The sequence below is a fragment of the Mobula birostris genome, chromosome 25 (genome assembly GCF_030028105.1).
Source record: "Mobula birostris isolate sMobBir1 chromosome 25, sMobBir1.hap1, whole genome shotgun sequence".
NCBI classification, from domain to species: Eukaryota; Metazoa; Chordata; class Chondrichthyes; order Myliobatiformes; family Myliobatidae; genus Mobula; species Mobula birostris.
In genome coordinates, this window is record NC_092394.1 from 28,332,331 (window position 1) to 28,356,599 (window position 24,269).

The 24,269-nt window shown below is 39.6% G+C and overlaps 1 protein-coding gene across 2 annotated transcripts in view; it reads left to right on the forward strand.

Annotated features, from left to right (window-relative positions):
• Positions 1 to 24,269, forward strand: part of LOC140187672 (apoptosis-inducing factor 3-like) — a 57,062-nt gene continuing 32,793 nt past the window's right edge. Inside the window, exons 1-10 of one of the 2 annotated variants that reach the window (XM_072243199.1) lie at positions 1 to 192; positions 3,266 to 3,389; positions 4,595 to 4,704; positions 6,130 to 6,239; positions 10,264 to 10,308; positions 10,421 to 10,502; positions 11,301 to 11,413; positions 12,120 to 12,188; positions 16,552 to 16,638; positions 21,827 to 21,918. In XM_072243199.1, coding sequence (XP_072099300.1) covers positions 69 to 192; positions 3,266 to 3,389; positions 4,595 to 4,704; positions 6,130 to 6,239; positions 10,264 to 10,308; positions 10,421 to 10,502; positions 11,301 to 11,413; positions 12,120 to 12,188; positions 16,552 to 16,638; positions 21,827 to 21,918 — 956 coding nt within the window. In that variant the 5' untranslated portion in view covers positions 1 to 68. The remainder of the gene's footprint in view (positions 193 to 3,265; positions 3,390 to 4,594; positions 4,705 to 6,129; positions 6,240 to 10,263; positions 10,309 to 10,420; positions 10,503 to 11,300; positions 11,414 to 12,119; positions 12,189 to 16,551; positions 16,639 to 21,826; positions 21,919 to 24,269) is intronic. The other variant, XM_072243200.1, reaches the window with a different exon arrangement.

The following is a 24,269-nucleotide window of genomic DNA, read 5'->3' on the forward strand; positions in this document are numbered from 1 at the left end:
TGTTCCCTGGCGACAGGCGCCGATTGTTTACCGTGGACTCTGCTGACGTTGGCTCGGCAAACCGTTCGATGCTCAGAGCCGCTAACCGGTTGCTTCCCTTCCAGGCTCGCTTTCCCGTGGCTCGGCATCTTCCGTCGCTGTGGCTGTCTGAGGTTCACCCTCCCAGGATGGGGGTAGGCAAATCTAGATCAGGTACTAAACGCCGCTATAAAAGTGTATTCATGTGTTCGGAAAACTTGTTCCTCGTTAACGTTATGAGCAAAGATGTATTTCACACGGTATAATCAAGAATCTTATATTGTGTTGTTTCAAGATGAACAGAATATCATGAATGGGTAGTAAGATAAACTTGAATGGTTAACTTCTTGAGTAAAAAGTATAATGTATGTTATGTATTATCACCATATTGTTTAAGGAGAAATGAACTGATTCGTATTTGCTCCTAGATTGAAGAGCATTTCAGATGAACGGAAATAGAATTTACAATTATTATCAGCGGTTAATTGTTCTATTAAAATGAAATATTTGATTATAGTTTGCATAAGGAGGTCGCAGATAATACACTACAGATAAGGTCCGGAGCTAGGAGTGGCCGTAGACTGAATTCTCTGGATTTTCTGTTTATCATACTTAAATGAAAAGCAAAAATTAAACAGATATGCATAAAAAATCTCTAAATATGAAATATTATAATTGTGTCATTGCTACTTGTGTATCTTTATGCTTAACGTTGTGTTTTGTTTTGGTTATTCGGACCACTTTCGAGGTGTTGTAGAACTTTGTAGTATCTTTTGAACAATGTTTCGCTGGTTTGACTGAAACTTGATATTCATTTAAAAATAAGTAAAATTAACAGTGGTAACAGATCATTTAAACTCCAAATTTGTTGTAATATTTTTCTAAAGACTAATATAAGCTTTTCCTTATTTAATAAAATTAGCAAAAATCCTTAAAATATGCATGTTGGTTTAGATTTAAACAACATTTTTAACAAAGATTTAAGTATTAAGGCAGTGTATCCGTGTATATCAAATTACAGGTTTATTCTTGGAATGTATCTATAGAGCTACCTTTATTGGATGTGTTTTAAGGGGAAACTTGAACTTTTCCTTCTGGAATTGTGTTTATAATAAACAATTTATATTTAGAGAAGAAATAGTTTTCAGACTGAGTAAAACTGAAGTTTAATTGCTTTTGCTTTCATGGTCATTTAGTGAATACATTTTAGTAAGTGTTTAGCTTCTATATTCATTTTGTTTTAGAGATTTGTAGTCGCAATCCAAACACAGCTTCATTTATAAACAGATATTCTATTCCACTACAGAAGAACTGGACTCAACATTTTAGGAACAGCTTCTTCTCATCTGCCATCAGATTCCTGAATGGACCATGAACATACCTTACTTTTTGCTCTCTATTTGCATTACTTTTTAAAATATTTCTTATAGCAACATAGTAATTTTTATGTACTGAACTGTTCTGCTGCCGCAAAACAACAAATTTCATGACTTATTTCAGTGATAATAAACTTGATTCTGTCAAAAAATTGTAGATGATGTTCTCTGGCACTGACTGTTAAAACAATTTTCATCAGTCTTGACTGTTCTCAAAGGCAGCATAATTTAAGGTTCAGAAACAACTCCTAAACCGATCAATGTGAGTGTGAACATAACTGATGGCATTTGGGACATTTCTGCACTTTTTAAAATTGAGTTACAAGATTGAATATTTTAATATCTGCTTTAACAAAATAAACTATCCTGCCATCCCAGCTATTGGGGGGCTTAGTTAAGGTTTCCTAACAAAACACTTTAACATCCCTTATACAATGCAGAAGGAGGCCAATTGTCCATCGTATCCTTGCTAACTGAGAAAGCGCTGCCTAGGTTTGTCCACCCTTCCAACATTTGGTTTGTAGCTTTGCTGGTCACAGCTTGAAAAGGCAGTCAACTGACGTTACTTTTCTGTGCTGCAGTGCTGCTTCCACACTAATAGCATTATGACGAAATTTTCCTTGACTTTCTCACCTCACGTAGAAACACAGAAACATAGAAAACCTACAGCACAATACAAGCCCTTCGGCCCACAAAGCTGTGCCGAACATGTCCTTATCTTAGAAATTACCCAGTGTTACCCATAGCCCTCTGTTTTTCTGAGCTCCATGTACCTATCCAGGAGTCTCTTAAAACACTCTATCGTATCCAACTCCACCACCACCGCCGGACACCCACTCCACGCACCCACCAGTCTCCGCACAAAAAACTTACCCCTGACATCTCCCCTGTACCCACCTCCAAGCATATCAAAACTGCGCCCTCCCGCGCCAGCCATCCCAGCCCTGGGAAAAAGCCTCCGACCATCCACACGATTAACGCCTCTCATCATATCACATACTTCCCTCAGGCCACCTCTCATCCTCCGTCACTCCAAGGAGAAAAGGTCGTGTCCACTCAACCCACTCTCACAAGGCACGCTCTCCAATCCAAGCAACATCCCCCGGTAAATCTCCTCTGCACCCCCTCCACGGCCCCCACATTCCTCCTATAGCGAGGCGACCAGAACGGAGCACAACACTCCAAGTGGGGTCCGACCAGTGTCCCACACAGCTGCAACACCTCCTCTTGGCTCCCATGAAGGCCAATACACCGCACGCCCCCTCAACCACAAAGCCAACCTGCACAGCAGCCCCGAGCGTCCCACGGACTCAGACCCCAAGACCCCTCCGATACTCCACACTGCCAAGAGTCCCACCACCAACACTACACTCTGCCATCACACCTGACCTACCAAAATGAACCACCTCACACCCATCCGGGCCGAACTACATCTGCCACCCCCCCCCAGCCCAGCCCCGCATCCCATCAATGTCCCGCTGCAACCTCCGACAGCCTTCCATACCATCCACAACACCCCCAACCCCTGTGTCATCAGCAAACTCACCAACCCATCCCTCCACCTCCTCATCCACACGTTTAAGATCTGATTTAATGCTGAACAAGGATAAAAGAATCTCTGTATCTGTAAACAAATAAATCAGATCCAAGTTATGTTGTGCTAATTTTGAAGTGTAGATTCTTATATTTGACTATAATTACTATTGAAATTATTTTTCACAATGCAGTGTTTATAAAGTAAGACCTATGACTAATGTTCTAAGGATTTCTGAGTTTATGTAATCAAACTTGGAGACGGTATTGGGCTGCCTGTCATTTCACAAAAGAAAGAGCTTAAAATTCTTTTCCCCTATTCTTTTTCCTCACTACAGTTAATTTTCCTATTATTGATGGCCAAGAGAATAAATTTCCCAAGCATACACATGGGACGAAAGAGAAAGAGGAGTCTGTAATTGTGAAAGAGATTTGTTCAGTTGATGAGATGAATGAAGGAGAGTAAGTGCTCATATCTTTTATAACTGCAGTTGACAAAATATTACTGTTTCTACTCAAAGGTCTGTTGTTTGCCCAATAACCTATAGGACTCAATTACTATTGTGGAAATAATACTGAGGGTTTTGGGTCAAGGCCATCACATGACTGGGCCAGATGAATGGTCTTGGTGTGAGAAGTCCACTGTCCATTTCCTTCCACAGATGCTATCTGACCAGCTGAGTTCTTCAAGACTTATGTTTGTTGCTCCAGATTCCAGCATCTGTTGTTTCTTGTGTTTACATTTTAAAGTTACTTACTTTGTAATTTCAAAATGTACATTATTTATTAAAGGTATATACAGGAAATGCAATTACTCTTTCATCGCATCATCAAGTTAATACATCCTCCTACAATGCACCAATTCTACTCATGTTTCCTCTTTAAAAAATATACCCATGAGAAAGGCTATTACATAATCATCTAGCCTCTCAAAGTTCAGTGATAGCAAAACTCCATATTGTAACCCTTCCCCACAAAACCTTAGCAGCGAGTCCACCGAGCTTTAGTCTGTTCCTTTGGTATGCACTCCTGCATCTTTGAAAAATATGCCAGTTTGTATCTTAGCATTGGAGAGCTTCTCATTAACGCTGACTTCAATTTTACATTTGGTTCAATATTGACATGGTATTCTCCCTTTACCTTAATTTGCCAATGGATATATCAATATTAAGCTTTGAGCTTTATTATCAGATTTGCTTCTAGGTTTTTGGTGAAAGCAATGTATTAGTTGTTCATAATTTAGTGGTAGCAAGAAATATGCATTTAAGTAGAGTTAATTATCTGACTGCAAGGTACAAAATTAGAATACCAGAGAGCAGCAATCTTGTCCTGGTTACTGATGATGTTAGGTAATTATGCTGCTTGTGCATGCTTTTCAAGGATGTCTGTGCTGTATACATTCTCTGATATTAAACAGAACCATTGAACCATGATCTCCCTTTGTAACATGCGTCCAGTTATACATTTACAAAAATGATAACTTTACATAACTTTGTTTCTTTACAAAAGTAGCTCTGTCTCCAGCCAACAAATGCTAAATTTTAATTAATTTTGAAGATAGGAGAGAAATTTAAACTAGAAGAGAGTTAATTACTGGTGTCTAATATTCTTTCTTTTGAGTGGAATTAAACCTTTCCTGTCTTTAATTAATCTGCTGTTGCATGCAGGATGCGTGAATTTGAAGTAGAAAACCATAAGCTGTTACTTATCAAAAGCAGTGGGGAATTTAGTGCCATAGGGCACTTGTGTACTCATTCTGGAGCTCCACTGGTAAAAGGTAAAATGTTGTTTTTCATACATGTAAACTCACTCATTATTGCCACATATTGTTGCATGTTTATACACATTATTTAAGATCAGTAATTTTAAAATGTTAACATGTACAGTAGTAATGATCTAGAGAAGTAATTGCTTAATTTACCTTGTGCTCACACTTTGGCATGTGACCAATACCAAATGGATCCACTCACATCATACCCATCCATCATCCCTGACTGTACTCAGGGACTTCTATGAGACTGTCTTCCTGAAGACCCCTAGTAGGAAAATGTATAAGTGGAACTCAGTAATGAATTTCTCTGCTGCATTCCCTGGACTGAAAGAGCTATTGGTATGCCATGTAATTATCATTCAGTGCATCTTCCTCAGCACAAATGAACTACGAGGCAAGTACACTAGATAGACTTAGAGTATTAAGCTAATTATCTAACATGTGGAATCAATCACTGTCTAATTTCCTAGAGTAATGAGTTACTGATTTTGGTGATGATTTCCACAGCTCATATAGTCTACCCAAAGTTGGCTCTCTTTGTCAAATTAGGAAGAGCCACAGGTGCACTTTTCAATGTCTCATAGTATGGGTCCTTTGGCCCACGATGTTGTGTCAGGTAATTCTAAACCTGGTTTATGATCAATCTAACCCTTTCCTCTAACATGGCCATAACCAACCATTTTTCTTCTTTCCATTTGCCCATTCAAAAGTCTTTCAAATGTCCCTGCTGTATTAGCCTCTACCACCAGTCTCAGCAATGTGTTCAGGCATCTTCCCTATGAGGAAATAACTGAGCCTCCTTTGCCAAGAAAATGCAGTTTTGCTTTTCTGTTGTACTTCATTTTGTCAAAATACATGGTTTTCGTTACAATTTATCATGTCAAAAAGCACTGTAAGCAACAGCAATGTATACGTACTCTCAGTAAGAATCCATAACACCTACTGAACTGAACTTTTTTTTTAAATGATACTGGCTGAGAAAGGAATATTAGGTAGGACCCTTTGTTTTGTTTGTGTCACTACTAGGCAGGACTGGAGGGAAAAAAGCTGAGGTGTAGATTTGAAAGGTGGGGGAGGGGAGAGAGAAACGCCAGGCAATAGGTGAAACTTGGAGGGGGGGAGGGATGAAGCAAAGAGCTAAGAAGTAGATTGGTGAAAAAGACAGAAGGCCATGGAAGAAAGAAAAAAAGGTGGGGGTTTTGGGGAGGAGCACCAGAGGGAGGTGATGGGCAGGCAAGGAGATATCATGAGAGAGGAAAAGCGGATAGGAAGTGGTGAAGGGTGGGGGGGAGGATTCCTGGATTTGTATATTTTTATTCTCTGAAATGAATCCTAAATGTTGTCCAATGTGTTATTAAAATTTGCTTTCAACGTGCTTCTCAATGTATCTTCTAATCTTATACATAGTCTTAAATCTTTCTACATATCTAGGAGTTCTCTCAAATGGGAGAGTTCGATGTTCCAGGCATGGTGCCTGTTTTAATATAAAAACAGGTGATATCGAAGAGTACCCTTGTCTTGATGCACTACAATGCTTTCCGGTACAATTTTAATTACAATAATGATTCTATTTGTGCTTGAGCTATGAATTATCAGTGAAATTTATGCATAACTAGTAGTTAACGTCCAGGTGGTTGTATTAAAATATTAATGATATAAGTTCATTTTAAGATTAAAGTTCATGTCTACACAGTTAAAGATTTGTATTGAAGAACTGTTCTGAGCAGAATAGATGTAGGGAAGGTATTGTTGAGCTAATGATAAATGAAAACCTCAATAAGAGATGATGATGGATCCTTACAGCAGTGCATAGCCTCAACTTAGCACAAGGTTACTAAAATATTGATATAACTAAAAATATTCTTGCGTTATAATTTCATAACGAACCTTCAAGATTTTCATTCTTCAAGGGGATGCACAGTAGTGCAACGCTGTTACAGCGCAAGCATTCAGGGTTCAATTCCCGCTGCTGTCTGTAAGGAGTTTGTACTTTCTCCCTGTATTTGCATGGGTTTCCTCTTGGTGGTCTAGTTTCCTCCCACATTCCAAGAAAGTACAGGTTAGGGTTAGTAAGTTGTGAGGATGCCATGTTGGTGCTGGAAGCATAGTGACACTTGTGGCCTGCTCCCAGCACATTTATGACAGAAACGATGCAGTTCGCTCTATGTTTTGAAATGTTGGGCACGTGGCCAAGTGGTTAAGGCATTTGTCTAGTTATCTCAAGGTCGCTAGTTTGAGCCTCAACTGTGGCATGTTTGTGTCCTTGAGCAAGGCACTTAATCACACATTGCTCTAGTCTGTGTGACGATTGGCGCCCCACACAGACTTCCAATCTGCGCCTTGTAAGGCATGAAAATGCCCAACGCAGGCCTCTCATGGTCTGAGTAGACGTTCCCTCTCTCCCTCCCTCCCCCCCTCCCCTTTGAAGTACATGTGACAATTAAAACTAACTTTTAATCTTCAAGATGCAAATTATTGAATGTGTATATCTTAGAATTTCATCAGTCAGCATCTCTCACCAACTTCTATTAGCAATGATAGTTTCTTCGTGTTTTTAAAATTCAACTGACCATTGCGATAAAACAGCTCCATAAATGTTGGCAAATCTCCTATTTTTGGTGCTTTGTCAGGCTTGATTCCATTCAGGCACAGCATCATCACACTGGCAATTTTTAGCAGATTCAATGTACAGCATTAGGTGCTTGAACCTTGGCTAATTGCAATCATCTTATAATTTATGACCCAGAGCCCTCACATGAAATGCAACCCTTCCTGTTCAACTAAACAGCACAAAGTGAGACCAAACCAAAAACATTCAAAGTTCAAAATAAATTTATTGTCAAAGTAAATATATGTCACCATACACAACCCTGAGATTCATTTTCTTGCAGGCATTCACAGTGCATATAAGAAACACAATAGAACCAATGAAAGACTACCACAACAGGACGGACAAACAAGCAATGTGCAAAAGACAACAAACTGTGCAAATATGATTATGAAAAGAAAGAGAAAAAATAATATCATTATTAACATCTGCCCATGATCTGAGCAGCCTGGATGTCAACAAAGAAGTGTTGAACACCTGGCTTAGAGTTGGAGACCACTTACGAGAAGCAGTTCATTGGCAACACAGGACCAGGTGGTTAAAACAAAAAAAAATCAAATATACATAATAAAAAACCAAATGTGCTAAGTTGATGACAAATGCAGAAAATTCCAAGAGAAACCAGAAGCAATCCAACACGTTACAGGATCCTGCAGCAGTTTAATGCAATCTTATTACTTAGGCACAATCAAGTGGCAAATGTCATTCACCAAACTCCTGCTTTAAAATATAAACTCATAAAACACCCATACCTGACTATAAATACAAACCTGATCCAGTTTTAGAGTCCTACAATTACATTATGACCAATCTATTATTATAGATAAGACAATACATAATAACCATCTGGATATAATATTATAGGATAAACAAGCAAGAATAACTTATTTAATAGATATAGCCATTCCAAACACTCATAACATAGAAAAATCAATAAATGAAAAACTCCAGAAATGTGCTGAATTAAAAGAAGAAATTGAAAGACTACAGAACATGAACAGGGTGTACTGTGCCCCAAACAATTGGTATCATCCCAAAATTGTTACACAATACCATTAAGCTGTTAGGCCTACACAGCAATATTTATGTAAATCTCCCGAAAGCCACAACACTAAACACCACTAGAATAGTCTGAAAATTCATAGCAATTAAGAATTATGCTTAGAAATTTGGTTGGCTATGCCTGTACCTCAGGTTTTACCAGCTTGAGCTGAGGGAAAAAAAAGCAATAAATATCAAAAAAATGAGATGAAGAGTCCTTAGGTTTTGGGAACAGTTCAATGATGGGTAGGTAAAGTTGAGTGATGTTATCCCCTCTGGTTCAAGAACCGGATGGTTGAGGAATAAATAATAACAGTTCCTGAACTGGCTGGTGTGGGATCTGAGGCTCCTGTATCTTCTTTCTGATGGCAGCAGTGAGAAGAGTGAATGGCCTCAATATTTGGGGTCCTTGATGATGGATAATTTTGTCTTAAGGCATTGCTCTTTATAGATGTGCTCCATGGGGGGCAAGGACTGGACTGTACTGCACTGTATCCATTACTTTCTGTGGACTTTTCCTTTCAAGAGCAATGGCTTTTCCATACCAGGCTGTGATGCAACCAGTCAATATACTCTCCACTGACTATTTATAGGAGTTTGTCAAAGTTTTAGATGACATGCTAAATCTTCGCAAACCTCTAAGAAAGTAGAGTCGCTGCTATGCTTTCTTCTTAATGGTACTTACGTGCTGGAACCTAGACAGGTTCTCTGAAATGATAACACTGAGGAATTTAACGTTGCTGACCCTTTCCACCTCATCTCCTGATGAAGCCTGGCTCATGGACCTTCATTCCTCCTCCTGAAGTCAATAATCAGCTCCCTGGTCTTGCTGACAATGAGTGAGAGGTTGTTGTGGCACCATTCTGCCAGATTTCCAATCTCCCTCCTGTTTGCCGATTCACCAACACCTTTGATTCAGCCATCGACAATGGTGTTGTCAGCAAACTTAACTATGGCATTGGAGCTGTGCTTAGCCTCACAGTCATAAATATAGAGTGAATAGAGCAGGGGTCTAAGCACACAGCCTGTGGCCCCTCATTTCCCTCCAATACAGCAATCTTGCCCTTAGGCCATCAGTCTTGTTCCCCAGTGACAGCATATTTGCTAACAAGGTGCTGGGTGGAGGAAGTTTCTTTCCTCAGTGTTTCAGTCTGGATTGATTGTAGTCCTCCCCTCCCTCCCTCTCTTATGGCCACGGCGATGTACCATTGTCCACTTTAAGGTGCCTTACTTTCATTCTTGATCGACATCCATCGAGTCTTTCAGAAGATAATGAAATCACTAATTTGTTTAGAAAGTTCAAAAGTACAGTACGTTACTTGAGGATATTCCTGGTCAATTTGACTTTTTAAGCTAGCCAGCAAAACTAAGTGATAGATTGACCTGATGTCTAATGAATGGTTTTCAAAGGCATTATCGATGGCTGCTCTAAAGTATTAGACAATAACATGTAATTCACAGCTCATTTGTCCCATGTTGCTTTCAGATCTTTTTTCGTTTTTCTGCTTTGCCAGGAAGTAAGCCGAGCTCTAATACAACATAAAACTTTGAACAATGTATCTTTTGAGAAATGTCACTTGTGACTATACATGCATGAAAGAGCACCCATAAACATTAGCAATGGATTAAGATTTAAGTTCATCCCTTCAAACATTTCTGAATGTCTTGTAATTCATATGACAATAAGGCATCTCTTTCTTTTTAAGACAGGGTATTCTTTTTCACTCTTTTTCCATTATTGCAATCTGGACAATGAAATCCCAGGACACATTGAACAGATGAGACAGTTTATAAAACAGATGAATAAACTTCCGAAATAAATCCCCTTCTGCATGAAGTTGGCAAGACAGATGCTTTGAAGAGAAATCTGCTCAAGTATAATTATTTTAATATTGTTTTTGCTTTTGATTTCACAGGTTGAAGTTCAGAATGGCAATGTTATTATATCGGCAAGTGTTCAAGTACGTTTTCTTTAGTGTGGCAAAGGCAAACTTCAAAAATAAATTCTTACCATCTTGTTTGTCTACCTGTCAACAGGATTCAGTATTGTGTGGGTGTGTTTGTTTTAAATAGGCCTTGGAAGAAAACAGAAGAATCAAAACCATGGTCACCCCATCACCAACAAATAAGACAGTCATTCTTCTTATAGGTGGAGGTAGGTATAGTGTATCAACTAAAGGGTTATATTCTCTACGAAGTGAAGTAATTTGCCTCTGCGTGTTGCAATGCAGCCACACCAAACCCAAGCTATAATCTGTTCTGAATCATGTTTGATGACTGAAATAAAAAAATAAACTGGCTGTGCTCATGTGCAAAGATTATTTTTAAATTGCTAAACATTAGGAAAGAACAGGCCTGAAGTTTATTCTTGCTTAGGATTAATAGCCTTAAAAATTAAGCTTTGTTAAGTACCTTTGAAATCAAAAGATCCTTAGGATCTCTATTCTGAAGTAGAGCCACAATTCAGGCAATAGAACTCAAACAAGTCATGGTTATGATTGATGGCTGCTGAAAAATTGCTGGAAAAGCTTGGCAGTTAAGGCTAAGTTTTTGGAAAGAAATATTAAGTTTTGGACTTGAGGTACTTTGTCACAACTCAGCAAGCTTTTCCAGCATTTCCTGTTTCTGTTTCAGCTTTCCAGCATCTGCAGTTTGTTTTAAATCTCTTGTGTTTGATGATGTCTTCTTTAGCATGGCCTCACTGTGCCTGATTTTTTGCTATCATATTTCTATGTTAATGTTTACTTAGGGCATATTATATGGTTAATTTCTGAATAATGTTGTCAGTATCCTGAAAAAAGCCCAAATGAAAGACAAGCTGTAGAAATCATGTATTTTGTTTTGAGCAAGAACTTCCAAAGTAACTATTGCCGAAGTGAGAATATGGTTCGCTCGTAGATTTATTGAAGACTTTTAAATTAACACTCTTGTACGTTTTCATTTCTGCTATGAGGTCCAGCTTCGTTAGTTTGTGCAGAAACTCTTCGCCAGGAATTTTACACAGGACGCATAATAATAGCAACCAAAGAACAACATTTGCCTTATGACCGTACAAAACTCAGCAAGGTTAGTAAAGAAATAGTTGTATTGCAGGTTAAATAATTAGACTCACTTTTGCCTCTAATCTTCATTCTTTGTTGTTAAATTTGCTATTATGTCACTTTGTTTCATAGTAAATGAAACACTATCATCACTGGTGGACATGCAAAATATAAAACATTTTGACCCTAGGTAAATCTGGACTTGTTTGAAGAGTATTTTGTATGCGAAATGAAACCAAGATACTGTATAGATTTGTAATTGTTTTCCTTTAATTGTTGAAACAGCACTTAAAGAAAAGATTATGTTAATGCCTGCCCTTACTTGTTAGTTGACAATCTGTTAAGGAACCAAGGATATTAAGTAAATTGGTCTCAAATTAACCACAGGTACAGGCACACAGTGCAAGACTATCTGTAATGTGGTCATTCCCAAAGAACCCATTACAGTTTAATGTGGTAGGTATTTCAAAGTCTATAAAAGCATGACCATGGAAACAGACATGTTAAAAGTAATTTCTTTAAATTCACCATCACCATAGATTGCACATGTAAATTTTACTCACCTGTGAAGTACTTGCCGTGTAAGAGAGTTGTGAAAAACCCACAAAGTCAGACAAATGTTAATTATCTTCTTTTTAAAATGTCATGCCTTTTCTACTGTGAATTTGTGCTGGAAATTGGGAGAATTAATCAATAAATTCTTTCTTTTCTTTCATGTGTGCAATAATAAGTTCAAGTTAGGCGCAGTTGCAGGTCCTCCAACCTTCATTTGCCTCATTGTTTTAAGTTTTAAACATGAGGTAAGGAAAATGGAATTCATCTGAACATGGTATCTATTCATCTGCTTTTTATTTATACTTTCCAATGGAAAATGCTTGCCATGTCATTTTTTAACTTACATTTAGTTTAGTTTGTTCACTTATTATTTAGGATCCTGCAATTTCTACATTAGTGTTCATTGAATGTGCCACCCTCACTTATCTCAAGTTTTGTGGCATCATTTAACTGTAAGTATATTGGATTCAGCTCATAGCTGAGTGTGGTGGTGGTAGTATCACCATTCTAATGGCTGACAATGGATAAAATCTGTGATTAGTGCTTAGATTGCGATAATACAGATGGCAATGATGTAATACATCATTGTATTACATGATGTATTACAACTTTAGCCTCTATTCAAGGCTAAAGTTAATCTGAAGAAGAGATGACATTCAGAACAACAAGTTCTTCATTTTACCAGCAATTGGTCTCAAAAGCAAGGAATGCTTTATTCCTCAGCACTGGTTGCTCCGTTTTAAGTTCCCACTATATTTTGTCCATTGAAAAACAGTACCACACATTTGTTTGCAATTTAATCCATGTTTGTGCTGAGTTATCCTGGCAAGGGTTACTGCTGGCCTAAGCAGCCCTGGGTTTGGATAAGGAAGAACAGCCGGCATTTTGTTCCTGATCGGTGTTTTGTGAACCCCTTTTTTGTGCAGTAAGAGAAGAAACAATCAGTACTGGGAACCACTTACACTAAGGAGCTTGTCATACTATAGAAACATGTAAAATTATGAAAGGGATAGATAAGAGAGAGGCAGGAAAGTTGATTCCACTGGTAGGTGAGAGTAGAACTAGGAGACATAGCCCGAAGATTTGGGGGAGTAGATTTAGGACAGAGATAAGGAGGAACTGCTTTTCCCAGAGAGTGGTGAATCTGTGGACTTCCCTGCCCAATGAAGCTGTGGAGGCTACCTCAGTAAATACATTTAAGACAAGGTTGGATTTTTGCATAGACCAGATCAGCCATGATCTTATTGAATGGCGGAGCAGGCTCAACTGGCCAAATGGCCTATTCTTGCTTCTATTTCTTATGTCCTGCCACAAAAGTGTTTTGTGTGTGGAGGCACAAAAAATCATGGGAAAAGAGTAATGCATTGGTATTATACAGAACCAGTAGAAAACAATTAGTCAACTTTAATACCCAATTAGTGTTCACTATCCTCAATATATATTTTATCCTCACCTTTTTAATGGAATTGGGATTAGCAGGATAACCTCCAAGATGTTCATGTCTGTTAAAATCAAAAATGTTATAGTCAGTTATTAGAGACCTAATGGGAATTAGTCTGGTTTTCCAAAATGTTCCTGGTATGTTCTCTGTATGAAGACAAATATCATGAAGATTAATAAGTTTAAAATAAGTTATTTAATTACCACCTTCAGACATAATGAACTACTGTCAGCATTATTTAACATTATTTTAAATATGCTAGCCCATTTCTGATCTAATTGAGTGGCCCATTCCTGTTCCTGGACCGTGAGAAGATAATGCTTCCTTGTTACGTCAATTGCAATTGTTGCTATAATTTCCTTCAATTTTATCCTGTCGTCTATTTTAGAAGTTTATTCTGCAATAATTGAGGCTAAATGCTGACTCCACCTCACCTGCAATATGATATCATTTTGATGGATTGTGCAATTAGTTGTGTATTTTATGATGTATTTTCCTATAAAATAGTGGATCAAGGACTGTAAATGCACCAATGTTTTGATTCCAGTGAGTTTGATAACCCACCATGGTTAGCATTGATCAGAATTAGCATAGCGTAATTCTGTTGTTAACACATGAAAAACAGTGACCCAGATAGTGGATTTCTGGTTTGCTAAACAGTAATCCACGAAGAATTTGACATTGTATATGTATATGAAATAAATAATGCTTGGACTACATAAATACTGTAATGTTTGGACAAATGCTCTGAATTATAGAGATTTTTGCAATGGTATTTTAAATCTGTTTTTTTGTTAACCCTATTTCTGAAGCTCAGCAATGAGGAAATAATTGAAATAATTCTCCCTGGGCCTCCTGTCCCATGATCCTCTCATACCCGTTTTGCCAATCACCTGTTCAGCTCTTGGCTCCATCCCTCCCCCTCCTGCCTTCTCCTATCATTTTGGATCTCTCCCTCCCCCTCCCACTTTCAGATCTCTTACTAGCTCTTCCTTCAGTTAGTCCTGATGAAGGGTCTCGGCCCAAAACGTCGACTGTACCTCTTCCTAGAGATGCTGCCTGGCCTGCTGCGTTCACCAGCAACTTTGATGTGTGTTGCTTGAATTTCCAGCATCTGCAGAATTCCTCGTGTTTGAATAATTGAATGATCCCATTTGACACCACTCCAATTAAAAAAAAATTTGAGATCCTACAGTAAATGCAATAATTGAGATTGCCCATTTAGAATGTATTGTTTGTGTCTGCATGCATATTGATTGTCTTTTCTGGGCTGTTTCCTCAGTAAAGTGAAGGGATATGGGAACACAGATCCATAATTTTTTGAAGTGGCATCACAAGTGGATCGGGTTGTAAAGAGAGTTTTTGGAACATTGTCCTTTTTAAAGCAAAGTATTGAGTACAGGATCTGGGATGTTACGTTGAAGTTGTTTAAGATATTGGTGAGTCCTAATTTGGAGTAATGTGTGCAGTTCTGGTCACCTACCTACAGGAAAAATATTAATAAGATTGAAAGAGTACAAGGAAAATTTACAAGGATTTTCCTAGGACTTGAAGACCTGAGTTATAGGGAAAAGTTAGAGCATAGTTAGGAGTAGATAACAGTATATAAAATTATGAGTGGTATAGTTAAAGCAGTTTTTTCCACTGAGGTTGGCTGAGACTAGAACAAGAGGTTATTGTTGTGTATTTAATATTTTAGTAATATTTGAGTAATATTGTAAATGAATTGTTTGATTACACATTCTTTGCTGTTTACATAATTCATTGTGGGTTATATATGAAAGTATGTGAAAGGCATACATCATTATGCCACCACTTTATAAACGTGTGCCTCACAGAAATGAAAATGAAGTAGATACACATTATCCTTGGCTTCCAGTGTTTTTCTTTCGATTAGTTTCATGTTTTGGACTTACAAAGCATAACAGTGGTGATGATCAAGATTTAAAATGAACCCAAGCCAACTATCTACCTGTTGAAGTGCAGCATGTTTTTACTTCGTAAAGGGAAAAGAGACATTTAATTTTTTTAAAAAGTGCAGCAAGATGCTGTAGTTTAAAAAAGAACACGTGGTTTCTTTGGAAAAGGAAAGATGATTGAGTTTAAATAAAGGCTATGGATGTCTATATAGTAGTTATATTATATACTATACTATATAAATAAGTTGAGATGCATTTTATATTGAGTTGGCGCTTATAGCTAGGCAGGGAGGAGTAATATTGTAAATATATCGTTTGATTAAGCATTCTTTGTTTACTTAATTCATTATGCCTTATATGTAAATGTACGTTAATGGCATACGTCATTACAACACCACATCGTAAGTGTACACCTCACAAGAATAGAAACTAAGTAGACACGTTATCCCCAGCTCCCCATCTTTTTCTTTTGATTAATTTTATGCTTTGGAGTTATGAAACATAACTGTCATGGGTTAGGGGTGAAAGGTGAAATGTTTAACGTGAGGAAAAGCTTCTTCAATCAGAGGATGGTGAGAGTGTGGTATGAGCTGCCAGCAGAACTGGTGGACGCAGGTTTGATTTCAACATTTAAGAGAAGTTTGGATAAGCATATGGATCGTAGGGGGGCGGAGGGCTATGGTCCTGGTGCAGGATAATAGTTTGGTGTGGACGAGATGGGCTGAAGTAGTGCTCTGTAACTCTGTGACTTCATTTAAAGAACAGAAGCAAATAGGTCTTGGTTGTGAGTAAAGATAGTCTTAGTGTGTTGAACTGAATGGAGAAATTGAATGTAATCACTGTCAAAGTAATTTCCAGCTCAGACAAGATTTGTTCTACTGTGTATGCATAAAAGAATTGACAGAAAATTACTAATTTCAGTGTAAATTATGTTCTTGTAACTGCAATGATTGTGACATTACTGTTACCTCTATACTTGGACTTACATAGATTTCTTGAAAGCATTACACCCATTTACTTGTCAACTATTCTATGAAGATTCTTTTCTCTTTTGTTCCTTCCTCACAGACTCTTGGGAACAGTATTAATTGAATGAGCTGAGAACTGATATTATTAGTTGCATGACTATACACCCATAAGGTGATTTATCAAGCTAACTGAATATAGCTCTTTATTTCCTCTACTGTAACAAACAATGCTTTGCATTCTCTGAAACATTTCTGACTGTATTGTTGTGTGTTTCTTTAGAAGTTAGAAATCGACATTGAAAGAATCTTGTTGCGGAAGTCCGAGTTTTACTCCACTCATGGTATTGAGGTGCTAACGAACAAGGAGGTGAGATGTGACATTTACCCTCTGTGATGGTATTTTACAGCCACTTTTAGCTACCAATAAACAAATAAATAAACCAAGAAAAACAAAAGTCATGGCTGTACATGGTCTGGTAAGATGCCTAGCTTTGTATCAAGCTAAGGTGTATCAGTAGGCTTATTGTGGTGAAGATAGTTTCTGGTAATGCAGTAAAGGCTTTACTATCCGGAGTCCATTAGGAATGGGGTTGATGGTTAACCAAGAGTTAAAAATAATGGCAACACACACAAAATGCTGGAGAACTGAACAGGCTAGGCAGCATCTATGGAAAAAAGTACAGCAGACGTTTCAGGCCGAGAACCTTCGGCAGGGCTCCATAGATGCTACTGGTCAGCTGAATTGCTCCAGCATATAACCATATAACAATTACAGCACGGAAACAGGCCATCTCGGCCCTTCTAGTCATGCCGAACGCTTATTCTCACTTAAGCATTTTGTGTGTGTTGCTTGGATTTCCAGCATCTGCAGATATTCTCTTGTTTGTTAAAAATAACATTAATGGTTATAGAATCAGGGAGATACAGTATGTGGTATAGTTGTTGTACAACGTTACCTTGCAAACCACAGAAAGATTTAAGCAATGTGCAGCAGAAGAGGTGGCTCAGATGTCCTACAGTGCTCTCTCACTGTGGCCCTGTTTTATCCCATGGGTTTCTACAGCACTTTCCGGATATCAATCAGGATGCTTCCTCATTGGTTATTTCTTCTAACGTCCTGGTTAATAGGAAACATGAAGGAGAAGGGGAAGAGTCAGGTAATAGAGAGTACCCCGGTGGCTATGCCCCTTGACAATAGGTACTCCTGTTTGAGTACTACTGGGGGGGGACAGCTTACCTGGGGGAAGCGACAGTGGTCGTGCCTCCAGCACAGAGTCTGGCCCTGTAGCTCAGAAGGGTAGGGAAAGGAAGAGGAGGGCAGTTGTAATAGGAGACTCGATAGTAAGGGGCTCAGATAGGCGATTCTGTGGACGCAGTCCAGAGACGTGGATGGTAGTTTGCCTCCCTGGTGCCAGGGTCCGGGATATTTCTGATCGCGTCCAAGATATCCTGAAGTGGGAGGGTGAGGAGCCAGAGGTCGTGGTACATATAGGTACCAATGACATAGGTAGGAAAAGGGAAGAGGTCCTGAAAGGAGAATATAGGGAGTTAGGAAGGGAGTTGAGAAAAAGGACCGCAAAGGTAGTAATCTCGGGATTACTGCCTGTGCCACGCGACAGTGAGAGTAGGAATGCAATGAGGTGGAGGATAAATGCGTAGCTGAGGGATTGGAGCAGGGGGCAGGGATTCAAGTTTTTGGATCATTGGGACCTCTTTTGGCGCAGGTATGACCTGTTCAAAAAGGACGGGTTACACTTGAATCCTAGGGGGACCAATATCCTGGCGGGGAGATTTGTGAGGGCTACTGAGGTGACTTTAAACTAGAATGGTTGGGGGGTGGGAATCAAATTAAAAAGACTAGGAGAGAGGAGATTAGTTCACAACAGGGGGATGGGAACAAGTGCAGAGAGACAGATGGGTGTAAAATGAGGGTAGAAGCAAAAAGTAGTAAGGTGAAAAGTAAAAGTGGCAGGCCGGCAAATCCAGGGCAAAAATCGAAAAGGGCCACTTTTCAACATAATTGTATAAGGGCTAAGAGTGTTGTAAAAGCGAGCCTGAAGGCTTTGTGTGTCAATGCAAGGAGCATTCATAACAAGGTGGATGAATTAAAAGTGCAGTTGTTATTAATGAATATGATATAGTTGGGATCACAGAGACATGGCTCCAGGGTGACCAGGGATGGGAGCTCAACATTCAGGGATATTCAATATTCAGGAAGGATAGACATGAAAGAAAAGGAGGTGGGGTAGCATTGCTGGTTAGAGAGGAGATTAATGCAATAGAAAGGAAGGACATTAGCCGGGAGGATGTAGAATCGATATGGGTAGAGCTACATAACACTAAGGGGCAGAAAACGCTGGTGGGAGTTGTGTACAGGCCACCTAACAGTAGTAGTGAGGTTGGGGATGGTATTAAACAGGAAATTAGAAATGTGTGCAATAAAGGAACAGCAGTTATAATGGGTGACTTCAATCTACATATAGATTGGGTGAACCAAATTGGTAAGGGTGCTGAGGAAGAGGATTTCTTGGAATGTATGCGGGATGGTTTTTTGAACCAACATGTCGAGGAACCAACTAGAGAGCAGGCTATTCTAGACTGGGTTTTGAGCAATGAGGAAGGGTTAATTAGCAGTCCTGTCGTGAGAGGCCCCTTGGGTAAGAGTGACCATAATATGGTGGAATTCTTTATTAAGATGGAGAGTGACATAGTTAATTCAGAAACAAAGGTTCTGAACTTAAGGAAGGGTAACTTTGAAGGTCTGAGACGTGAATTAGCTAAGATAGGCTGGCAAATGACACTTAAAGGGTTGACGGTGGATATGCAATGGCAAGCATTTAAAAATCGCATGGATGAACTAGAACAATTGTTCATCCCAGTTTGGCAAAAGAATAAATCAAGGAAGGTAGTGCACCCGTGGCTGACAAGGGAAATTAGGGATAGTATCAATTCCAAAGAAGAAGCATACAAATTAGCCAGAAAAAGTGGCTCACCTGAGGACTGGGAGAAATTCAGAGTCCAGCAGAGGAGGACTAAGGGCTTAATTAGGAAGGGGAAAAAAGATTATGAGAGAAAACTGGCAGGGAACATAAAAACTGACAGTAAAAGCTTTTATAGATATGTGAAAAGAAAAAGATTGGTTAAGACAAATGTAGGTCCCCTACAGACAGAAAAAGGTGAATTGATTATGGGGAGCAAGGACATGGCAGACCAATTGAATAACTACTTTGGTTCCGTCTTCACTAAGGAGGACATAAATAATCTTCCGGAAATAGGGGACAGCGGGTCCAGTGAGATGGAGGAACTGAGGGAAATACATGTTAGTAGAGAGGTGGTGTTAGGCAAATTGAAGGGATTAAAGGCAGATAAATCCCGAGGGCCAGATGGTCTGCATCCCAGAGTGCTTAAGGAAGTAGCCCATGAAATAGTAGATGCATTAGTGATAATTTTTCAAAACTCTTTAGATTCTGGACTAGTTCCTGAGGATTGGAGGGTGGCTAACGTAACCCTACTTTTTAAAAAAGGAGGGAGAGAGAAACCGGGGAATTATAGACCGGGTAGCCAAACGTCGGTGGTGGGGAAAATGCTAGAGTCAGTTATCAAAGCTGTGATAACAGCACATTTGGAAAGTGGTGAAATCATCGGACAAAGTCAGCATGGATTTGTGAAAGGAAAATCATGTCTGACGAATCTCATAGAATTTTCTGAGGATGTAACTAGTAAAGTGGATAGGGGAGAACCAGTGGATGTGGTATACTTGGATTTTCAAAAGGCTTTTGACAAGGTCCCACACAGGAGATTAGTGTGCAAACGTAAAGCACACGGTATTCGGGGTAAGGTATTGATGTGGATAGAGAATTGGTTGGTAGACAGGAAACAAAGAGTGGGAATAAACGGGACCTTTTCAGAATGGCAGGCAGTGACTAGTGGGGTACCGCAAGGCTCAGTGCTGGGACCCCAGTTGTTTATAATATATATTAATGACTTAGATGAGGGAATTAAATGCAGCATCTCCAAGTTTGCGGATGACACAAAGTTGGGCGGCAGTGTTAGCTGTGAGGAGGATGCTAAGAGGATGCAGGGTGACTTGGATAGGTTGGGTGAGTGGGCAAATTCATGGCAGATGCAATTTAGTGTGGATAAATGTGAGGTTATCCACTTTGGTGGCAAAAACAGGAAAACAGATTATTATCTGAATGGTGGCCGATTAGGAAAAGGGGAGGTGCAACGAGACCTGGGTGTCATTATACACCAGTCATTGAAAGTGGGCATGCAGGTACAGCAGGCGGTGAAAAAGGCGAATGGTATGCTGGCATTCATAGCAAGAGGATTCGAGTACAGGAGCAGGGAGGTACTACTGCAGTTGTACAAGGCCTGGTTGTGTAGTTTTGGTCCCCTAATCTGAGGAAAGACATCCTTGCCATAGAGGGAGTACAAAGAAGGTTCACCAGATTGATTCCTGGGATGGCAGGACTTTCATATGATGAAAGACTGGATCAAATAGGCTTATACTCATTGGAATTTAGAAGATTGAGGGGGGATCTTATTGAAACATATAAAATCCTAAAGGGATTGGACAGGCTAGATGCAGGAAGATTGTTCCCGATGTTGGGGAAGTCCAGAACGAGGGGTCACAGCTTGAGGATAAAGGGGAAGCCTTTTAGGACCGAGATTAGGAAAAACTTCTTCACACAGAGAGTGGTGAATCTGTGGAATTCTCTGCCACAGGAAACAGTTGAGGCCAGTTCATTGGCTATATTTAAGCGGGAGTTAGATATGGCCCTTTGGCTAAAGGGATCGGGGATATGGGGGGAAGGCTGGTACATGGTTCTGAGTCGGATGATCAGCCATGATCATACTGAATGGCGGTGCAGGCTCGAAGGGCCGAATGGCCTACTCCTGCACCTATTTTCTATGTTTCTATGAAGTAACCAAATGTTATATTGTAATAGTCAATGAAGCAGAGAATGTATATTTGTGCAATATAATCTTACATCAGAGCTTTACCTGTTCAGGAAATGAACCCTTACAACAATTTCACCCAGACATGAGTCAGGATTATTTATGCTATCATTTGACCCATTTTCGTATGGTCTTGAATTCACAGTTCAACTTTTCAGTAAACTATTCCACAAATAAAAAGGGTAGGGTGCTCAAGTAAAAACTGGGCAGAGATAATAATAAAAAGAGGCAAATTCTAGAGTACAAATAACGAATGTAGGTGCACTAGGATGTCCTCCTTTTATTTACACATTGTGATGGCATAAAGAGATTTCCTCAAGTTGTCTGTGTAGCTTTAAGAATTCAACATATTTACAAAATATCAAATAGAAGGAATCTCTCTGTGTTACAGTTGCCAATACTACATATACTGGAAAAGAAAATTATTCAGAAGGAAAGGATTCCTATTGCTTCCGTCTTAGCAAAGGTTTCCATTCAAAAATGTAAACACACAGTTTAATCCTTGGCCCAAATCCTGCAAGTACATGCTGATAGCAAAGAAATGTATTCCCTGCAAGGTTCAGATTTAAATGCCTTGTTTCTGTTATGTTTAGGCAATATCAGTGAACGCAAGTAAAAGGAGGGTTGCCTTTAAAGATGGAACCACTCAGCAATATGACTACTTACTGATAGCAACAGGCTGCATGTAAGTGATTGACCTTCTCAGATTGGTTCTTTCTGATTTGCACATAGTACCAGCTACCTGAATGTGTAGGTCGAATGCTTTCCAACTTGCTTATAACTTTTAATGTTTTTGTTTATATCTAGGCTTATTAAATTAGGCTGAGAATAAGTTGTTCTGTTCAGTAGGAAGAATATATGGTTCATCTTGAAACTTGAAATTATGCCAATTTTTCAAAACTCCTTTTATCCCTATGATAAATTTACTTTATAGCTTATTAAATGCGGCTATATGAATATATGCCCACATTAGAAACAGTCAGAAAGAAGCATTGAACTGTGATGTACAGATCTAATGTGGTCTATGTAACAGTACAGCACAGGAATGGGCCCTTGCTCACAAAGTTGAGCCAAACCAAATAAATTCAAAGTACATTTATTGTCAAACTACGTAATCTATATCCACCTTGTAATTCGCCTTCTTACAGGCAGCCACAAAAGAAAGAAACCCAATAGAAACTTTTTTTTAAAAGAGACCGTCAAACACCCAACGTGTAGAAAGAAAACAAATTGTGCAAACAGTGAAAGTAAGCAAACAACTGAAGCTCACAGCCATGAAACCAGTCATCACTGTATCTGATTTAGGAGACCATTAGTTGTAGGCCACAGTCCTAGTTCAGTGCAGAAATGTATAAACCTCGCGGATAAACTGGCCCATCGCTCGCCTCTGGCCCGGACACACTGACCTTTTCAATATGGCCTGGCGCTTAAATTGGTCAAACTTCGGGCTGTTCCTTGCTCTCAGACCCAGGGCTTGCCATTTCCGAAATGCTGTCTCAGTGCTGGGCCCTGCCATTTCGATTTGGTCTGTACCTGACCTTTCCAGTTTGGCTCGCCGCTTAAATCGACGAAACCTCAGGTCTTACCTCATTCTCGGGTCCGAACGCCACCAACTCAACTCTGCCTTGCGTCTGCCCACCTCGCCCCTGTTCTGGCACTTCGAATCGCAGACACCCCACCCTGCAAAAACTCATTTCAGGGAGGTAGCATCATCAATTTGCGGGAGACTCCCAGAACTTCCGGGAGAAGTGGGATGTCTGCAATAGAGTAGCTCCTTAGCAGCTAGCCAGCTAGTTTAAATAACATTAGCTATGCTAATGAATGAATGACACCTGTTAAACTCACCTCAACATGTCTTTTACAGTCTTGACCCACCATGGGCAATAGAAAAGTCACTGTTGCAAACAGTGCAGCGAGCAACACTGTCATTATTTTTGACCCCTATTAGGCAGGGGTACACTTTAATGTAGTCTGGGGTGACATACGTTTTATATATTTTTTTTGGAGAACACTGCCATGACATTCTCACGCTCTCTCTTGCTCGCTCTCACGCTCTCTCTTGGGCTCCCTCACACTCTCTTTTGCTGGCTCTTGCCCTCTCTCTCGCCCTCTTTCTTGCGCTCCCTCGTGCTCTCTCTTGCTGGCTCTCGGCCTCTCTCTCATGCTCTCTCTTGCTGGCTCTCAAAAAAATTGATTTCCCAGATATTGTATATAATTTGCGGTCATCAGGGAGCCACTACCAATATGCAAGAGACTCCCAGAACTTCTGGGAGAGGTGGGATGTCTGGAATCACCTCCAAGACTACTCCAGCAGCCAAACATTGGCTCATTTCCCACTCTCAGGCTCGGTCCTTGCTGCCTTGATTCAGCCCATGCCCACCATGCCATAATTGTCCTGAACCTTTGAGACTTCGGTTCACACCACAAAAATTAGCAATTACATTTAGAAACTGATAGGGCAGTGAACACATGGAGGATTTTGGAGACAGAGATAAAAATTTTAAATCAAGGTGTAACGTACCAGGGCCCATGTTGGCCAGACAGATGGATAGCTAGGACTTCACATGAGTTACGTTATGTCAGTGGGAATTTTGAAGGACAAATTTAAGATGGTACAACAAGGAAGTTGGCCAGGAGCACTTTGGACCATAAGAAGTAGGAGCAGGAGGAGGCTATTTGGCCTTTCAAACCAGCTCTATTGTTCTTTGAGATTTTCTGTTGACGTTCTGTCTCAACACCATTCTCCTGTGCTGTCTCAATATCCTCTAATTCCCTTGATAAAGAATTCTGTGTTTTGAAAGAACTTAGCAGCTGAGCCTCCGTAGCATGTAGGCACTGGTTTTATTTAAACTTCATGTATTGGTGATTTAATACTATCTTCAGTATGGCATCAGTGCAGGACATTGAGTTAGTTCCTTGCATGGCGGTAACCACCTTACAAATTGGCATCATAAAATGTCTGAAAGTATAAAAGCAAAAAGCAGATACTTGTCCACAGCATACATATGTGGAAGTCCAAAGCAATTGCAGAAGACT